Consider the following 20,469-nt stretch of genomic DNA (forward strand, 5'->3'; position numbering starts at 1 on the left):
TAGCGTGACATTCTCAGTGATACAAAAAACATTTTCGGCAGCCAGTATTTTTTTTATTGTTTTGGAAGAGTTACATCCAAGTAAATATACAGCATTGGATAATGAAGCAAAAGAAGCAGCTACTACCACATACTAAAATTGTTCATATGCAGTCTTGCTTTACACGTTGTGATGTATGATAGTTCACTTTAAATAGACACCAATTCTAAGTCATAAAGTCAAAGTGATTTCCTACTCAAATAAGCTTTGAGATGGTGCTCTTCTCCGCTTTACAGCCCTGAGCAAGTGGTGAAAAAAATCCACATTCATATGGCAGTGGAGAGTCTCTCCATAAGATAACCACTGTTGGCTTTCCCACAGAGTAGTAGGAATTGTATCGACACGGGAAGAATGATGGACGGAGTCACCCGCAAAAAAGATTTGTACTCGCAACCCTATTGTGAGTCCATTCTTTAGGCCTCATAACGAATCGGAATGTTCTGGCAGCAGCCTCCACCTTTCCTGATATTCTGACTTGATTATATGGCAGTAAATTACCAAACATGATCGCGTGCTTATTTGTACGTTTACATATGTTATTATTTTTAATGTGAATATTACTGCCATGCATTTTGTTTTTTACCATAAACCTTGAACATAGAAAAGCAGACTTTTAACCGTTGTCTTAATCCAACAACTTCAGTATCATATGTTTATTTAAAAAGTGACGCATTGAAAATAACAGCAACAAGCGATTGTGGCATTGCAAATGCACGATTTAGAATACAATCTGTTTATAAAAGGCCTTCTTGTGCAGGGCTGGCAGGGTCATCTGCTGACTTCAGGCTCGTCAGAGACTTGTAGCTTGTAAGCGATGACAGTGATCCGCACAATCCCAGCAAAGAGGGAGTTTCATCTGCACGAATAGCATAAAGTTACAATGATCGCTAATAACAACTGTACAGTCAATAGGAAGATAAGTTCACTTATTCTGTGTATGGCTCATGTTGATGTAGAGTAGCACCTATAATTTTACATTGAGGTGGTTGAGACAGATAATTGTATCATTAGTAGCTAATTTCACTATTTGGAAACAACTGTTAAGAGTGTACTTATTTTTAATCAACATTTTACCATTTGAAAGATATCTCATACTTATTTTAGAGATAATTTATTGTATGTGTTGCGTTATGCATTAAGAGCTTTAAACAGACATGAATTACTTGAAATACAGCAAAACAATTAGCCAGACAAACAAATGTTCTTTACGTATTATAAACTGGTTTCATGTGAACTATTATACAAAACTGTTTAAACATGGGCCATATATCAAATGTCCACAATATTACGCTTGTTTACAAAGGAAAGCCCCACCAAGTCTCATGACCCTTATTCCGGAGGGTCCTGACAAGTTTTCACAGGGGATGCCGATGACTGATATGTATTTCCCAAACGAGTTATTTGTGAGAGTATGTTTTTTTCCTTTCTCATATTTGGACCAAGATGCCAGCAGCACAATGGCCTGCTCTTGCAAACCACGTCACAGGATCTTTAATGACCATTGTGTAGCAGATAGCGCGTATATTTGCGGCTAATACACCCGCAGTAATAACCAAAAAAATGCAAAGCTATTAAAATGCTATGCCGTTAACCAGGACAACCACATGCAATGCCCATCAGCACTGCAATGTTCTGATGTGATTAATCTGTGTTACGTGGCTTTGGCGATGACGTGTGCAGTCTTCCAGACTGGCGACCCATTGTCCTTACTCTCTGATCCCAATTTTATCGGGTCAGATCATTTAAACATTTGTATGGCTCAGTGTTGGTTTTGACAAGGCTGAATTCTATTTTAAGCATGTCCAAGTGGGGTAAACAACCTCCAACACCTGGATTTAGCCATGTAAGGTCACATTGTGCACGTCTGTTCAATTTGCAGATACACACACAAACTGTCTACGCCAGTCTTGGCAATGTCGGAAAAAAACTATATAGTATTTGGCATTTTCCTACACTGCAAGTGTGGGAGTGGTCATAAGGTAGTTATGCATGAGACTGTGCTCTAAAGTGTGCACTGCACAGCATGGGTTGACTTAACACGTTCGGGAATGGGGTCTGCCACTGTGGAATATGTTTATTCCAGAATTGTTCAAATGAACCATCACAGTTGGACTACTCTGGGAGCATATAGAGGTCAGCTTTAGCATTGAGGGCTGAGGGTTTAATACGATAGTAATGTCGGAGTAATCGTATTGGTTGGGATAGCCCTTACACACAAAGTGCATGTGCAGGATGCTATCAACTACGACAAGGTGAGCTAGTTAGTTTAGGCATTGAATAAAACGTACCAAAACAATTGTGATTGTAATTGATAACGGGAAGCTTAAATGTGCAGAATAGAGGTTACCAAGCGACTTTAGACAATGAGAAGACACGAAGCCTCATGATGGGACTGTTATAGTGGACATCAGAGGTTGCTGTAAACTGCGTGCGGTGGCATCACACGGAATTAGCCGTCACCAACCCTTTGACAGTAACCTTGATTGAGATGTGGAGCTCTCTGGGGATATATCTATTGATGCACGGCTGCTATACTTGTTTTTTTACAACTCTCAAATCCGCCTTGGCACGCTGCCGAGTGGGTTGAGCAACGAGCAAGGAAATTGCACACTTTTGTAATATCTCTGCTGGAAGCGAATCCATTAGTGGCAAATGTACGTGTGCATGCATTTTAGATGACTCAGTCTTTCCTGGTCAGCTCTGTCCATGGGCGGGGATTACATTGTGATGTCACGATTCTCTGGTGGAATCCCAGCGCCCTGCCGCTAACTTGCGATTGGCTGCCATTGATTTGTGGCACGGATTGGCGCCCCACCCTCCCACCTGGCAAACTGGCAAAAAATATTATGCTCATGAAACGTAGAAATGAAAGCATTTCAAAAAGAGTAACACTTGTGAGACATTAATGCATGCACACGTTAGATCCAGTGGGACTCAAACAATCTAAATTAAAATAGTCCAGTTCCATTATTTTTCAGTAGAAGGGTTATGTGTATGTGATTTACATACAACTGATATAATATACAAAGTAATCCCTTCCCCCACCACAATCCTTACTTACCCATTTGCTTCCAGTTAGCAGCAGAATTTGCTTCGGAATCCAGTTGTGAGTGGGAGGTGTCCCCGTGAAGAGAGAAGGGGCTACTATCTCCTGAGAGATTCTCCAGACTCAGAAGACTTCTGGAATGACATGTACAGGCAGTCCTTGACTTACGAATACCTGACTTACGAACACCCGACTTACGAACGGTTTTACTTACGAACGGGTCTCAGGAACGAAAATCGTTAGTAAGTCGAGGATTGCCCGTATACATAAATAATTCACGGACCTCTAATGCTTCATGTAAATTGCTATTTGCAGAGCTAATTTCTGGAATGTGTGTGGTTTATTGAGTATAGGAATCACACTTTATATTTGTAATCACCTCACTGCATTCACTTATTCTCAAACCACCCACTGTAGATTCATTGTGTAATATGACTGTTGCATTGCAAGACAACTTCATTAAACTATGAGATACATATACCCTCAATGCGAATGAAAACTCGAACCTAGGCAAGACCTGTTTTAATTGCTCATATTCGTTCAGTGTATTTTTCCACCAATCAACCCACGTTTTGCTATAAGCAATCCAGGTCACATTAATAAGAAACAATATAACTAAATTAGGGGATCCTGCAAAGTTTTTGCAGTCGGAGGCGATGTTGCTGCTGTGTATTCGTAATAAGGTAATTTACAGGTAATTTGTTTGTAATGTTTCAGTTAGATTGTTTTGTTTAGCTGCAGAACCTGGAAAACCCCCGTTTAGAACAGGGGGAGACCATACAAACTCCACACGGAAAGGCGCCTAAATCGGGAATCGAACTAAGGATCTTCTTGCTGTGAGGCACAAAGTGTTCCTACTGCTCCACTGTGTTTAGATGCTAAATACATTCTGGAAGATAGTGTTAAATTTAGAGATTATCCTGTCATCTATTTCAGGTTACATAATAAAGAACAATCCTTTGTCAAGCCAATGCTGTAGGAAGCCCTTCCCACTCCATGATTCTCATGGGGGTTGTTTCACCATACCATACTTTACTATTCTGATCAATGGAGGCTGGTGAAGAGGTGGCCCAAGACCAGTTCACACATTGCTCACTAGTCACCACCGATGTCAGCCACGGGCAAGAATCAAACTCAGGTCGCCCGGTTCGTAATGCTATACACTACACCAGATTATTCAGAATGCATTCGGAGGCTTTCAGGTCATTTTATGCGTGCATTTATAGTTACATCTTGCAAGAAGTATGTACAATTATGCAAAAAAAATCCCATGCTGGTAGCAATAGTTGCTGGATTACCAGATGGCAGTGCAAGGAACACTCCATACGCAAATGTATTATGCATTGCCGTGGATCATTATGGGTAAAAGCAAATAACCGAATATTTAACATCTGGTGATCCAGCCGCAGCGTTTGTTTCATAAGCCTAACTCTCCTGATGAGACCCACGGTATCCGTTCTTAAACAAGTTATACTTTGTATTCTTGGTTCTTTCGGTTAAAGTCACGAAAGAACCAAGAATATGAATCCCTGTAGTCACGAAAGCTTTAAATCAAAATTTAAGTTATACTTTATAATGTTGGTGTGGAAAGCCAATAGACTGATGGACTCAGATATGTTTTTGCTTTGTATATGAAGAGAGAGCGGACTTCCATTTATATTAGCTTTTTCCCATAATGCTCCACAGCAAGGCATAATACCTCGGTGTACGAGCTGCCAATTTAGTTGATCTGTTTGTGTCAGAGATTTCCCAACTGCCTTTACTACACTATTCAGTTTTTCTCATCACCTCACCTTGTATGCTCTCTTTGACAAATCATGGTGTTCATCGCCACATTTTCCACAGTCCAGGAGGGGGGGGAAAAGCACTGAGATGTAAAGAAGTTGGTGAGATCTTGTCTCGAACACTGATCCTGGAGCTTCACTTTGGCCCTACAACAAAATAACAACAGAAAACAGCTTCTGTGCACCTTGGTGGTTTACAGTATGATGGCTCAGTGTGTGCCACAGTTATACACTGTGTATTTATTAGAAAGCTTATTTACCCAGGTAAGTCTGAGTACGGTGGCTAGATGTTAACTACTTCGCCTGGTATACAGGAGGTCGTGTGTTAGATTCCGACCTCGACGCCTGTATATTTAGAATTTGCATGTTCTCCCCGCAATCGCTTCGATTTTCTCTGGGTCCTCCGGTTTTTCCCTCCACTTTTATAAAGATACATTGAGAGCATTTGGCTGCTATAAATTTCCACATGATAAGCCACTTCGTTGAGCTATAATTTGTGGCCAGGGCGCTTCTAAAAATAGCTATATAGCTCAGTGGGCCTTACCTGGTAACAATGTTGATAAGTGTAATCCCAAAATAGTTTATTGCAAATATTTTTTCAGAATTGGGATATTATGACAAGGATAGTGAAACACGGAAAAGTGTATTTAATGTGTGGTACATTCACACAAGAGAGACATGGATACTTGTCCCACGTTGACGCTTTTATAAAGGTCACGGTGTGTAGACTCGGCCTCGATTAATTTCTGGGTCTTGACGGGTCACCGTGAGCAAAAAGCATCAGAACACTAGAACATGTATGCTTTTATGAGACAGTCAAAATGGGTCACTGCTCATCAAAACTGATCCCGATGGTTTAGACGGAGTAGAGTTCAGCTGGACAAATATGAAAGACCAAATAACACCGTGGCGCTCGCCTTATATCACCCACTTATATCCATAGAAGCGAGAAGGAGGGCGCGACCCCGTGCCGAGGCAACGGAGCCTCGCTGCGGGTGGCGGTTACCCCCGGTTACCCCCGTGTGCGTTTTCATTATTTTGGGCACAATTTTGCGTCATGGGCAGCACGACAGCGCGTGTGAAGCAACGCACATCTCGGCATAAACACCGCTCGCGGATCGCTCGGTATGACCCAAAGTTCGAACTCGGCTGTACATTTTCGCTCAGCCGTGACAGACTCTGCACACTCCATAGCGGGCAGTTAAGGGAAGTCGAGTGCATGCCATACTGGACGGCAGGGTTACACAGTGGTACGCACTTTGTGCCTCATGGAAAAAAATGGCTTGGGTTCGATTCTCGACTCCGTGTGGAGCGTGCATGGCTCTCCCTCTGTTCCGCATTGCTTTTCTCCAGGTTTCTGCGATCTCTCCCTTATATATGTGTAAAAAAAGTACATCACTGGAATTGGTAAAAACATCCCAATACTAAGAATGTACCTGCAAATTACATAGCAACATTGCCCTCTACTGATAAAAAAAACATGGCAGGACCCTGATAATACAGAGTCGAGATTCAGTGAGCCTTTCAGGAAACAAGCACAATCACAGGAGAAGAGGGTTTTCATGTATATGGAACAAACATGTGGTGCCCATGATGCATATGCCACCCTCATATTTTTACGGTCATCCTCGCAGCAGCTTTGGGATAGCCATCGAACAAAGACGATCACTGCATCGCTTCTGCGGCCGTTTGGAACACTCTTCCTTCCAATATTAGGAAGTTACTGGAGCTATGGACTTTTAATTATAGGTTAGAAAACTAATTTCTTTAGAACTGCTTTTTGTGGTTAGTTTGTTGTCCATCCCCAGCACCTCCGATTAGTGAGGTTGGCTACGTATAGTGTAAAATAAGTCAACATACGTACAGGTAAACACATATACCACGCTGTCACTGCTAGGCACAATTTCCCACCATCTCAAAGCTAATGGCCTTTGCAAATGCACAAATTACTGGTAGGCAGGTGTATTTATTGGCATGTCCACAGATAATTACCATAGCCATACCAATTATAGTGGCAGTGCCATTGACAACATCAGCTGATGATTACCAGCCACATGTGAATATGATTATTCTTTTTTTGTTGGAAACGAGGGAAAAATGTTCAATAGCTGCTAGTTCCTGTCAAAAACAGCCATAAATGACCTTGCCATAAAACGTGTGCTCTTACATTGACCCTGGAGATAATTTAGGTCAACTATACACATATTTATATGAGGTTATCTGGGATTAGAGCAACACAATGCTTCATTCAAATGTAGTTGAGCCCATACAGAATGGAACTTGAGTGTGTGTGTGTGTACAGGTTGAGAATGTGAACAGTGTCCAATCTGCTTAATGTGGATTAAAACACTTGAGGTGTATACGATTCACCTGACCCATCGACTTTACGGTGGATTTTCTCCGTTTTTGTCGCAGTGTTCACACAGAGAACAGGACAGCCGTATGGTATCGTGTTTGAGTCATTGTGAGCATAAACAGCGAAGGAAACCAGTAAATAAGACATTAATAGTTTACGCTCGTTACTGTATGTCCATTTGCAGACTAAAGTCACATCGTAGTGGGGATGCGCTCCATTGAAGGCTTGGAGCCAGCAGTGGAAACTGAACATGCTTAGCGTGCCACTTGGAGTCTAACAACGGCCCCCCACTTGCCACATTTGGTTCAACTGAGACAGTACCTGACGGATTGTACTCGTTAACACTTAAGCGACTCTAGGACCTTGCGAATTCACTCGATTCACTGTGCGATGTCGTGATTGCTCTTGATGCATGGTATCGCATCGTACAGCATTCATGATTATTGTTCTCAATGCACGGTGCTGCTCGTTCATAGCAGGGTACCCGTTGCGTTCGAAGACGTAATCGTTTTGCATTGGTGTTTAATAGCACAAGTCAAATACGAGCCCCACAAAAGGCAGCTGCTGCCCTCGGACATTCGATGCGTTATGATCCACACTAAACTAAAACTAAATTTGTATTTATTGCAACAGGTAAGGCCCACTGAGCTATATACAGTAGCCCTTTTTCAGAAACGACCTGGCCACAAATGATAGCTTAACAAAGTGGCTTATCACGTGGAAATTTATAGCAGCCAAATACTCTAAACGCATGTTTCTAAATGTGGAGGGGAAAACTGGAGGACCCTTAGAAAAATGCACGTGACCACGGGGAGAAAGAGAGAGACACACAAACTCCGTATATACAGACGTCAGGGTCAGGATAGAACCCACAAACTCCTGTATAACAGGTGATAGTTAACAACTCGCCATCACGGCGCCCCACACAAGGCGTGCGCGTGCTTACAGCTGTTGCTTGAGCTCCCACGTGATGACCTGCAGCTGCTGCTCCTCCACACGAGTCGTTAAGCTCATTTCCTCCATGAGAAATAGGTTATTTTGGTGTCGAGTGGAAATATCTTCTATCTGGGCCTCTCGCAGATGCACAAGCTCCTCCAGGTATGCCTGCAACAAGACCGAGGCCATGAGTACATGACAGCAGACTACGGGAGCAGTAGACGAGAGAAGCATCACGTGTTATTTTTGCATGCATTCACTTGAGCTCAGCAAGTCCTCCGCTTCAGCAAAGCGAGTTTGTGGGTCTCCGTGATAACCATTCTTATAAGTTACATGACAGTTTTGCCACTTGTATGCGTATTAAGTTTTTAGATAGACAACTAAAAGAACACAACGTATGCAACATGGAAAGAGTGTTGTGACTGACAGACATCTTGAGTGTGTTGAACACAGCACCGTGATGCACTTGAGTATGTGACGAGGAGAATGTAAGGATAGATCTATGTGAACACTGAGATAGAATTACAATTGGCACAAGTGAACGTTAGCTAATTGTTGAGCTTTCAGGAATAAGTTAGAGTTTATAACAGAGAGCACAGCTGGGGGAAATTCGTCAATTCCGTTGATTAACTAACAAAAAATTAGAATCGACTACTTTTTTGCGACTGCCCCCACTATCCTGCCACCTACTGGCAGATTAATGCCCACCAAAAGGCCAGTGCTAAGACACCTTGTGCCGCACAGGGACAGTTGCCAATGGGGGTACCCTCCAAATGGTTGAGATGAGATATAATATAGGGAGCTTTGAGATGCTGAGGAATTAAAATGACCTATGAATGCGAAGATTGTTACTTTCATGAAGTTGTTAGAATTTAATTACATTTACGATCACTATTATTCGAAAAAATAATTAGTTCAAGAAATAATGATTTGATTTCCATGGTACCCATCGCGTGTTTGTAGTATTAATGACGGGCCAAGATGCAGGATAATCTCGTGTGACCCCAGGTGAGAGTCCGGTACATGCAACCACAGTAGTCATGTTTACTTGATGCCCTAAATTCTGAGCACGTGTTCAGATTAACTCTCAAAGATCAATTCCATTCAATTGTATTTACTTTTACTCAGTTATAGTATATTTGACCTTTTATAAGCCAGACCTCACAAACTTTCCAGCGCGCACGTTTGAAGGACACACTCGAGTTTGCCTGCGTCCACTCAGTGGTGGGGTCACCAACCCCAAACGGATCAATTACAATTGACAGATCTTTTTCCTGGTTATAAACGTACTGGATACCAAAACGGGAAAGCGACAAAAGATTATTGCTACTACAGTCACACACGTAAATACAACGATCTGTCTCTATCCACGTCATACATTTAAATTGTGCGTGGATTACGTGAGTGTACCAGTAATTTGGTCTCAACTCATGATTAATGCCTGTACGTACAAGACAACTATCCAGAGTTCATCGCTGCCAATGATGCAAAGCTTTTGATTGGACCGCAGAATTGAAATGTTCTGATTATGTTGTTTGCCCACTTCCTGGCATTGACAGTATTGAGTGTGAAATAAAACTGGAACGTTTTTGGGAAATCAAAGCGAAAGCCAGTACAGATATTGCAGCCAACCTAATCACTGCACTGTCCTCAGCAGAACATCGAAGAGCCCAACAGGTTCTGAGTCTCATACGCATGAGAAAATCTGTGTCAATCACCAACTTTGACCTCAAAGCACTGAATTACAGCCACAGCAGATACACACACCATGAGTTTCCTTATGATTGTCGATACAGAAGACCCATAATATCTGGTGACGTCTGTCCTTAAAATAAATACTTAACTATGGGTGCCAATGTTGCAAGCACTCAACTCACAACTGTAAGGTACTGTATGTTCAAATCCAAATCTGGGGTTAACTCCCCCCATCCAATGGTGGAGCCAGGATTTTTCGGTACGGGGGCAACCCCTCCAGCAATGAAAAATGATAGAGGAGTTGTTAGTAAATAAGGACTTTGTCCCTTGCTATTATTCGACGCGTGTGCGACGATGGCGCAGCCATCGATCGAGGGTCGAATTTGAACCGCGTCGTGTGATCGGCATCGTGCTCGCTGAAGGTGTTGATGCCTTCAGGGAAGTCGTGTCCTGCTGAATACGCAACTGCGCACAATTCTGTGAGTCACTTATAACTGCTTTGCCGTTACTTATTGACAATTATGGACTCAGACTATTGTCCTATTATCTCATAGAGTCCTTGCCACGTAATAATATACTAGAGTGGCAGTGGGGATCGCAAAATGCCGATTTATTACTAATAAACCCCAATGATCCGATCGAAATTAGGGATTTCGATCGGATCATTGGGGGGACACGTGTCACCCCCCCCCCCCCCCCCCCCCCCCCCCACTGTGGGCAGTGCACAGTTGATAGATTTATTTAGTTTTCCCCATAGGTTCAGAACAACCAATTATGAGCATTATTATGTTGTTTAACCCAGGTAAGCCTCACTGAATCTCAAGACTCTATTTCAGGAGGGTCCTACCAAGTTTTGTCCTACCAAGTTTTGTTGCTATATGTAATCCGAATTGAGTAATTCGCAGGTAATTTTTCAGCATTGGTATGTTTGGCCAATACCAGTTATGAGTGCTACTACTTAATTCCAATTAATATACTCTCTGGTTCTTTTGGTAAAGTCACGTAGATAGAAAAAAGTATAGAATAAAAGAAAACACGACATTTTGGTCGCAACACAAGCGTCCGTCTTCAAGTGTGAGAAAATAGTCTGCTGTTGTAGCTTTACAGTGAGGGAAATAAGTATTTGATCCTCTGCTGATTTTGTACGTTTGCCCACTGACAAAGAAATGATCAGTCTATAATTTTAATGGTAGGTTCATTTGAACAGTGAGAGACAGAATAACAAAAAAATCCAAAAAAACGCATGTCAAAAATGTTATAAATTGATTTGCATTTTAATGAGAGAAATAAGTATTTGACCCCTCTGCAAAAAAATACTTAATACTTGGTGGCAAAACCCTTGTTGGCAATCACAGAGGTCAGACGTTTCTTGTAGTTGGCCACCAGGTTTGCACACATCTCAGGAGGGATTTTGTCCCACTCCTCTTTGCAGATCTTCTCCAAGTCATTAAGGTTTCGAGGCTGACGTTTGGCAACTCGAACCTTCAGCTCCCTCCACAGATTTTCTGTGGGATTAAGGTCTGGAGACTGGCTAGGCCACTCCAGGACCTTAATGTGCCTCTTTTTGAGCCACTCCTTTGTTGCCTTGGCCGTGTGTTTTGGGTCATTGTCATGCTGGAATACCCATCCACGACTCATTTTCAATTCCCTGGCTAAGGGAAGGAGGTTCTCACGGTACATGGCCCCGTCTATCGTCCCTTTGATGTGGTGAAGTTGTCCTGTCCCCTTAGCAGAAAAACACCCCCAAAGCATGTTTCCACCTCCATGTTTGATGGTGGGGATGGTGTTCTTGGGGTCATAGGCAGCATTCCTCCTTCTCCAAACACGGCGAGTTGAGTTGATGCCAAAGAGCTCCATTTTGGTCTCATCTGACCACAACACTTTCACCCAGTTGTCCTCTGAATCATTCAGATGTTCATTGGCAAACTTCAGACGGGCATGTATATGTGCTTTCTTGAGCAGGCGGACCTTGCGGGCGCTGCAGGATGTCAGTCCTTCACGGCGTAGTGTGTTACCAATTGTTTTTTTGGTGACTATGGTCCCAGCTGCCTTGAGATCATTGACAAGATCTTCCCGTGTAGTTCTGGGCTGATTTCTCACTGTTCTCATGATCATTGCAACTCCACGAGGTCAGATCTTGCATGGAGCCCCAGGCCGAGGGAGTTTGACAGTTCTTTTGTGTTTCTTCCATTTGCGAATAATCACACCAACTGTTGTCACCTTCTCACCAAGCTGCTTGGCAATGGTCTTGTAGCCCATTCCAGCCTTGTGTAGGTCTACAATCTTGTCTCTGACATCCTTGGAGAGCTCTTTGGTCTTGGCCATGGTGGAGAGTTTGGAATCTGATTGATTGATTGCTTCTGTGGACAGGTGTCTTTTATACAGGTAACAAGCTGAGATTAGGAGCACTCCCTTTAAGAGTGTGCTCCTAATCTCAGCTCGTTACCTGTGTTGAGGAGTAGAGGGGTGACGGAATGTCACATTCGCCTCGGGAGGAGTGACGTCATGTCCCCTCGGGGTATTTGAGGGAGGACCCGTGACGTGTTCGGGGTCTTCGCGAGGAGCCGGGGTCGTGAGCGGTAGGGAAGTGGGAACCGAGGGTAGGGGGGCTACTTGACCCGGCTGGCCGAGTTGGTCAGCGCTGTGGGGAGAGCCCGTTAGCCTGGGGGGGCGTAGGGGTTCCCAGTACCTTTTCCCTGGGGAGATTTAGCTTAACCACCAAGTCCTGTGTTAGCCCTTCCTCAAAAGCTAGGCGACAGCCCTTAATAAACTGTTGGCGTCAGCCCCGACGTCTGCCCTCCGTGTCATCATTTACACCGTAACACCTGTATAAAAGACACCTGGGAGCCAGAAATCTTTCTGATTGAGAGGGGGTCAAATACTTATTTCCCTCATTAAAATGCAAATCAATGTATAACATTTTTGACTTGCGTTTTTCTGGATTTTTTGTTGTTATTCTGTCTCTCACTGTTCAAATAAACCTACCATTAAAATTATAGACTGATCATTTCTTTGTCAGTGGGCAAACGTACAAAATCAGCAGGGGATCAAATACTTTTTTCCCTCACTGTATATAGGCACTGAAGGGGAGAGGGAAGGGGTGGGGGGGGAGGAGTTTGGCTGTGGGAGTTTACAGGGACAGGGAAAAGGGAAGAGGGTTTGTGGTGTTCAGGGACGGGAGGCACCGTGGGGGAGAGGGGGGAGGGTTTGTGGTGTGCAGGAACGGGATGGGGCTGGAGCAATTAGCAAGTAAATGGACTTGTTGTACAAGTCGTAATCGGACGACGACAACCGGGTGGGTGATAGAGGACGACGACAACAGGGTGGGTGAGTGAAAATCATAGCAGTTAAAGCTTGACGTGGTTTATCACATCCTTCCAATGATGGCTCAATCTGAATCCATCTTCTCGATTCAAGTTTTGTCTGTGTTTGTATATCTGGATGGCTTCATGAACAAATCTATGAAGGTGGCCCGAGGGTTTGCAGAGCACCTTGGCCTCGGAGAAAACAATGTCATGTGTGCCCACAGCGTTGAAACAATGGTCGGCCAATGCATATCATGACTTTAATGTTGTTATATGCATGCATTGTGAATGTGAACTGTACTGTGGTTACCTTTTGCTCACAAATAACATTGATTTTTTTTTCCATTTTTTGATACTTCATACACCAGGCTTTCTCCTCTTTACAGACGTCAGAGAAAATGTCATTTTCAAGAGACGTGCTTCCACTGCCACTTCCCAATGTCGTCAGGTCCTCATCACTGCAGACGCTGTCACAACAACACGCGCCATCGTCACGCAAATTCATTTGCACAGGGAACTGCTTTGGAATGCAAATGTGAGTTTGCATCGTGCACAGCGCCAAGTACAACGTGTGACCGGAGTCACCTGACCAACAGGTGGCTGTTGCATGGCGACATTCCAATTAAAATGTTCATGCAGAAATACACTTTGCATCTCAATGCCGTTCAGTGAGACCCCGACGAGAGAAAGAAATGCACGTGGCAATGTGCACATCCACGTGAGTGTATGCTAACTGACACTCACCTTTGTTTAAAGCTCAAGTAAGGGGTGTAGTCGATCGAGGCTGGCTTACTAATTTTCATTGCATCACCTTTCAAACAAAAGCTTTAAAGAAAGACAAAAACCACACTGACATTTTTAAACATCGTTTAAGTTCCAATAAACTAAACGTGCCACCATAATATATGTATTAAACAGAGTAGCAGCTTCTTAATAAGGATGGGTGGTTATTGTAATACATTGATATAAACTTTAAGCAGAAATAAAAATACAATTATTTGCCACAGGCACTTTGTCAATCCACAAATTATTATTCAATTAAGTTCAGAAATGTATATATTAAATCAGACAACCTATTTAATGTTGTTGATGTTCTTATTGGGGTTTTGTTCCCCAACTGGCACTTTACAAAACACAGAAGGACTATGGTCAATGAAACTCTCACCATGGGGAATGATCTGTGTTGATGCCCTTTCTCCACCGCGCACAACCTGCCAATAGTGTAACTATGGTGTACACATTTATACTGGTGTGCATGCACAGAGGCGGCGGGGGACATTCTAAGTAACTTTCCTCATTGAATCAACTGGCGCACAGAGAGATGCAATCCAACCGGGGAACTTTGGATTGCAAATCCAGTGTGCTAACTATTACACCAGGATACAAAAAATTAAATGCCAGGATAGAGTAAAGTAACTTGCAATTTCAGAATGTCACAGGAAAGCAATGTACAGGGTGGTCCATTAGAATCAGTGAATGTTTTCAAACGACATCTTCAAACATACCTTTTTAGATTGGCTTTTAATTAGGATGCCCTGATTGTGTGCTTATTATGCTTTTTATTATACTTTAAGTTCATTATAATGTTACGTCTTTTTTTACATATTAATCTTATTGTTGTTTAAATTGTGTCAGTCGCTTTTAATTTATCTTGTAAAGCACTTTGTATTGCATTTCATGAACGAATTATGCTATGTAAGTAAAGTTTTATTTGATATCTTGTGACCCCCAATTAATTGACCCCTAAGATGTTTTTCTTTTGTATATTAATTTCTGTTTAAAAATAAACGTTACTTTTTTAAAAAATTAAGTTTTAGAGTTTAAATGGGGGTCACAAGACATCTGAACCACCCTATAGAATGTGTGTAAGATGAAGGACGTGAAGAAAAGGGTTTGAACAATTGCATTCTCTTCTTGACCCGTCTCAATGTCCTAAACGACTCCCATCCCATCATATAAAGGAATAATGAACGAAAAGCCATTGGTACACGTATTTTACTGTACTAAAAGACGTGCATGTATATTCCCTACAATGAAGAAAGCGTGTTGGGCCAAGCTGGCTGACAGTGTTTTCCCATGCAATGGAGAACACTCTATAATAGAGGTTGTTTTGGGTTAGATCGCGTAAATATAAATGTGTCGTTAAACCTGCCACTACCTGACACAGGCAAGTAGCAAGGTTTGTCACATTAACAAAACATGTCAATTTGTTATTCGTGTAGTGTATCAGCGCCGAATGGTGGCCAGGGATAGCAACTACGGGCGTATCCACCCAAAAGGGGAGATCTGGGGCAAGGGTCGTGGAAGGGAAAATATCAGGGCCAAGGGTCGTGGAAGGGATCCATCTTGCGACACCCCGAACCAGCTAGATGGTTCCAGAAGGGGGGCGTGGCCAGGGCGTGGCCGGGCCCCGCTTGCTGAATAAAAGGAGGCAAGAGAGGGAGCTTGGGGCTGTCCGTGGGAATCGGGATCGTCTCGTCGTTGCTCTCCTCATCGTCACTGCCGTCTTTGTCATCGCTCGACGTCGCCACCGCTAGATAGTTAGACAGCTATCTAGTCCGTCAGCGCCATCACTGCTAGGCGGTCAGTGTTGTGTTAGCGAAGTGTGAGAATGTAAAGTTACGTGAAATAAATACGAAGGTGCCTCTACAGTGACTGTCTCCGGAGTCGTACACTGCACTAGTACAGCACACCGGTGTGTTGTCGAGTAAACCCACAGCATTTACAATTCGAGTACGACATTTAGCCAGTAATTAATGCAACCAGTCTAAATCAGGTGACAGCCAGAGTTGTACGACACATTTATATTTACGCAATCTAACCCAAAATAAATCTATTATGGATCATATTGGTCGCCAAAGCCGACGTGTTAAACAGAGAATACTGTCGGGCCCAACAACGGCGATAGTGACGAACAAATACCTAAAATCAATCGAGTTGAGGCCGAGAAGCATCCCTGCCAGCACGACCCCCTCCTCCCCAAGCAGAAATGCCCCTTCCCGATAGAACTTCCTGTAAATAAAAGGGATCACATTTTTAATCGCAATAATAAACCATGTTTGCCAGTTGTGCCATTATTATAGCACAAGGCGATTAGAAAGAAAGGCGCTGATATGTTTCACACAGCCCGCAGTAATTTCACAGCATTGGCATGTCGTGCCAACAATACCAGATATTCCAATAAAACTAAAATGCAACTATATCAGGTGGTATTTTCTAACAGTGGTTAACCTGGCCATAGGGGTTGGCTATAGGAATGTGCAATTTCCACTCATGGTTCAGGCCACCAGGTGGGAGGAGCACTTCCACAATCCTCACGTGAGCAGGGAGACACAGTGGCTCCAGCGGCTCGTTGTCTACCTTGTCATGTGCACCTCCCTCAGCGCCGCCGACACGTACTCGGAGAGACGCTTTTCCATGAGGGCCACCCGGATCCACGCTCGCCCCTGCACCAAGGACATGCGCGGTTGAACCCAATCGATCGTTCGGCCGACTGTGGCCAGTCGAGTCTACCAAACATGCTTTTAGATTCAACAAAATAACTACCACTTTGTGTGCAGTCAACAGTGGTTGATCAATTTTTGTTGTCATCCCCGCCATATGAATGTGGAATTTCCACCATCGGTTCTGGGCTAGCAACAGGCGGCGAGCCCCACCCCATGTTTGTTTGAGGATGGAGACACTTATTGTCTTTTCTGAATTAACTAAATAATGTGCCGCTTTGTTCTGATGATTTATCCCGTGAATTCCCCCATACAGGGGATGCAGTAGTATGATTGCGCCCCCTGGGGGCCAGCGATGCGAGAGGCATCCTAAGCTAAACATCGGGGGCGAAGCATCTGCCTCTCCAGCAATTGTTGGCGCCGGTTCTGCTTGGTAAACATCGAACACTAAGGCCAACGTTGGGAAAACGTTGGTCCATACGTTGAATGTTTACCGGGTGGCTTCCTTTCTGCTTGTCTGTAGCTTCCTCTGCCTCTGAATCTAAGTACTGTACATTGCATGACAAATGTGTAAGCTTATTAAAAGGTGTACATAGTAAATGTGATAGGAAGAGTTTGTAAAAGGGCGAGGAGAGTGGCACTAGCCTTGGCAGCTGACAGTGCGAGCTGCTCCATGTTCTGCACGCTGCTGATGCAGTTGTTTGGGACACGCCAGCACGCTTCTCGTATGTAATCCCAAAAATGTCTCGTGTTCTCAACGCCGAACCACGTCACGTGACCTACACACACACAAAAATAACCCTTTCATTACATACACGTTCGTCCAGGCCTGTAGCTATGCTGTGGTGATGTTAACAAGTTGTTCATGGTAAACGAGACGTTCATGTTCGATTATACTTATGTAATGAAAATGAAACTCAACAAATGTCCAGTTTTCTTTTTTGCTCAAAAAGGCGCTGGTCATTAATTTAATATCCTCTAAGCGGTGTCTTCCGGGTTAGGCCGCGTGTTGAGAAGCTCTTTTCTCAAGTGGAAGTCCACACGCAGATTATGAGTGGCTGTGAAAAGCTACGTGCAAAATAGGTATATCTCATACGTACTAAATTGAAATACCTCCTCGCTCCATGCATTCCTCTCGACGATTGAATTATGATTTACTCTTTGTTGTTTTTATAAATGCATTTAAGTCACAATCAATGAGAGAGAAAATATTTACGCAAATGTAATTTATTGAAAGTCTAATTTGATAATGCAGATAAAATGTGTATAAATTCCAAAGTCAGGTACATACTTTCTCAAGTCATACTATCTCTGTTTAAATTAGCGATGGAGCGGTACTCTTCTTCACTGCTAGTCTTAAGCCAGTGGCGTTAATTCGACATTCCCATAACGGGGGCCAGCATATAGGATCACTGTTGACATCCCCTGACTGGGATTTGAACCCAAAACCTTTCACTCGAGCCACTGTGCAGCCCAAGCTGAAGGACATTTTCCCAATGAACTTTTTTTCAATTGATGCAATTTTTCCAAAGTATTCATTGTGATACGTTTGTCTTTTTAACACAAGAACTAAACAGTGTAAATGCAGTACGTATAACAATTACCTCTCAAGTTGTGATTAAGTGACTGTTCCAGTGCAGCTGCAAAATTGATAAACTCTTCAACGCTCTCGTCTACTGGTTCAAAATTCGATCTCTCGAGCAGAGTTTTCACAGTAAACCTAAAAAAACACACATTGACGTTGGTCATATACAGTATATAATCATTAAACCTAAAAAAACACAATGACGTTGGTCATATACGGTATACAATACTAATACAACTGCTTTCGGTGACTTCAGGCATACCACAAAACTGCACACTGAAATGCACATACAGTCGTTTTTTTTTTCTCTCGAAGAAATGTTGTGTGAGTAAAAAGAGTTTGCATTTTTTTTCATAAAACAATCACGTCTCTGTTATCAGGCATCTCCCATCGCAGCTCCATCATCGCCCATCATTCCCTATCTCCGCTCATCATAGTCTCCCATCGTCATCAGGCATTGTCCCCCATCCTTGCCAATCAATTCCATCATTACCCATTTCCCATCACCTAGTATTACTCTTCACTGTCCCATCTCAATCTGTCGCATCAACTCCTATTCCCTCGCCTAGTCAACCGTCATCAACCAACCCATCACGGCCCAGCGGCACCCATCAGCCGTCCGGAGGTAACGCGAGTCGCTGTCCGTGGTGCTAGTTACTCCCCGACGCCGCCGTGCCGCCTTGGCTTACCCGAGCACGGCGAGGAGGTTGCGGCCCCGCACCGCCCCCGCCCCACGGCCCCGGGTCCCCGTGCCGCTCGGTGCCCGGGCCCCGCGCGGCCGCGACCCCGAGGCCATGGCAGAGCGCGGCGCGTTGAGGGCTTGGCGTCCCTTTCACTGATCGTCTCCACGGGAACGTAATCGACGATATCGCTCGCGTGTACAGGCTAAAGACCCGCACGGCCCAGCACTTTATTCGCCGCGAGTCAAACACTGATTGCCGGAATCGACGGTGATCGCGCAAACCGCGGCGTTCAGAACGGCGATCGGCAGCGGAAATGTTCAATTGGGTGACGCGACCTGGGCTGAATCGGCGGTGGCCGAGAATCGTTAGGCAAGAGGCCCGCACTGATATCACGAATCGCGTTTCGAGTGGCATTACAGTACTCACGCCGTGTAACGCGCTGGGTAGATTAGTGCAAACAGCGCTTGAATCGTGAATCCCAGACGTACGATTCGATGCATGCATCGTAAACGTCATCGACGGCAGTCATGATCTTACCACTGCTGGATGAAGGTCTCCCTAATCCTTCGCCATTTCTCACGTTCCGACGATGTAATCATCATCCACCTAGCACCTGCACATTAACTTATTAAATCGCTACATCTCCATGGTGGAGGTGTTCTCGGGAGTGCTTGCTCCTTTGGCTGCCATTCTGTCGTTAGTCGACGTGATTTCTCTGTAGTGGAACACAATCCTTTAGTGCAGTAGAGATCCCTGGACCGTAACATGGAAATAGAAATGTAAAGAGAGAGAAATGAGAAAAACAAGCCATGACTACACATACAATGGGGGTTGGGGGTGAGGAATGAACACCACCAACGCGCTATAACGACTTTGTAAGTCAAATTCATCTTGATTTGAAGCTTTCGTGACTGCAGGAATCCATACTCTTTGGTTCTTTCGGTAAAGTCACGTAGGTATAACATAAAATAAATCACGACGTTTCGGGCGCAACACAAGCGTCCGTCATCAGGTGAGAAAGCATGGTCTGCTGCTGAGGTAGACTGTTTTAAAAGGTTTGAAATGGGTGTAGCCCAAGGGTCATAAAGAAGTGGCCGGGGCTAGTGATGTTAATGTGATAAATTAGCATGTAACAAGAAGTGAATGGGTTCCGGGACGGAACCTAAATATGACGGGGTTAGTATAGTAGTACACAATCCGCATGAAGATATTGCCTCATGTTATGAAATTGTGAGGCTATATGGTAAAGTATGTGGCACCACAGCAGGGACTCCTGACTCGACTCATGATGCTGCATTTAAATACTAACAGCACCACTGAATGGGTAGAGCCCCGCCCCTACAGCTCGTTGTTTGTGATCAACGGACAGTCACGAGGCTATCATTTAACGGCAGTTAACGGAGTTGGAGGGCAGGTAAAATGGATGAAAGAGCAGATAAAGTACAAAATTGTCGTAGTCTTCTCTTTCTATTTGTATATAGTAACAATTAGGCTACATTATATCTCTAACTTGCATGTGTTCTCTAAGCCAGATGTGCCTCTTTTTGATTCGCAGTGTAATTCCAAGCATGCCCCAACTCTCCACATGGATTTTTTT

General features: G+C 43.8%; 1 protein-coding gene across 4 annotated transcripts; it reads right to left on the reverse strand.

Annotated features, from left to right (window-relative positions):
* Window positions 1-31: 31 nt before the first annotated feature.
* On the reverse strand, window positions 32-19,917 carry RUNDC3B (RUN domain containing 3B). Of its 4 annotated transcripts, none has more exons than XM_032960757.2 (11): window positions 19,410-19,917; window positions 18,209-18,324; window positions 17,250-17,383; window positions 16,522-16,607; window positions 16,084-16,173; window positions 13,906-13,986; window positions 13,472-13,628; window positions 8,172-8,329; window positions 4,879-5,016; window positions 3,101-3,219; window positions 32-895 (listed from the first exon to the last, which is right to left on the reverse strand). In XM_032960757.2, the coding sequence occupies exons 1-11, from the start codon at window positions 19,472-19,474 to the stop codon at window positions 774-776; spliced, it is 1,266 nt and encodes a 421-aa protein (XP_032816648.1). In that variant the 5' UTR covers window positions 19,475-19,917; the 3' UTR covers window positions 32-773. The 4 variants fall into 4 exon arrangements, with proteins under 4 accessions (XP_032816648.1, XP_032816638.1, XP_032816632.1 ...); XM_032960747.1 differs by lacking the exon at window positions 19,410-19,917 and adding an exon at window positions 19,299-19,403; XM_032960741.2 differs by lacking the exon at window positions 19,410-19,917 and adding an exon at window positions 18,879-19,267.
* Window positions 19,918-20,469: the final 552 nt, after the last annotated feature.

Source organism: Petromyzon marinus, chromosome 2 (genome assembly GCF_048934315.1).
Source record: "Petromyzon marinus isolate PM22_M1 ecotype Great Lakes invasive population chromosome 2, UKy_Petmar_22M1.pri1.0, whole genome shotgun sequence".
Lineage (NCBI taxonomy): Eukaryota > Metazoa > Chordata > Hyperoartia > Petromyzontiformes > Petromyzontidae > Petromyzon > Petromyzon marinus.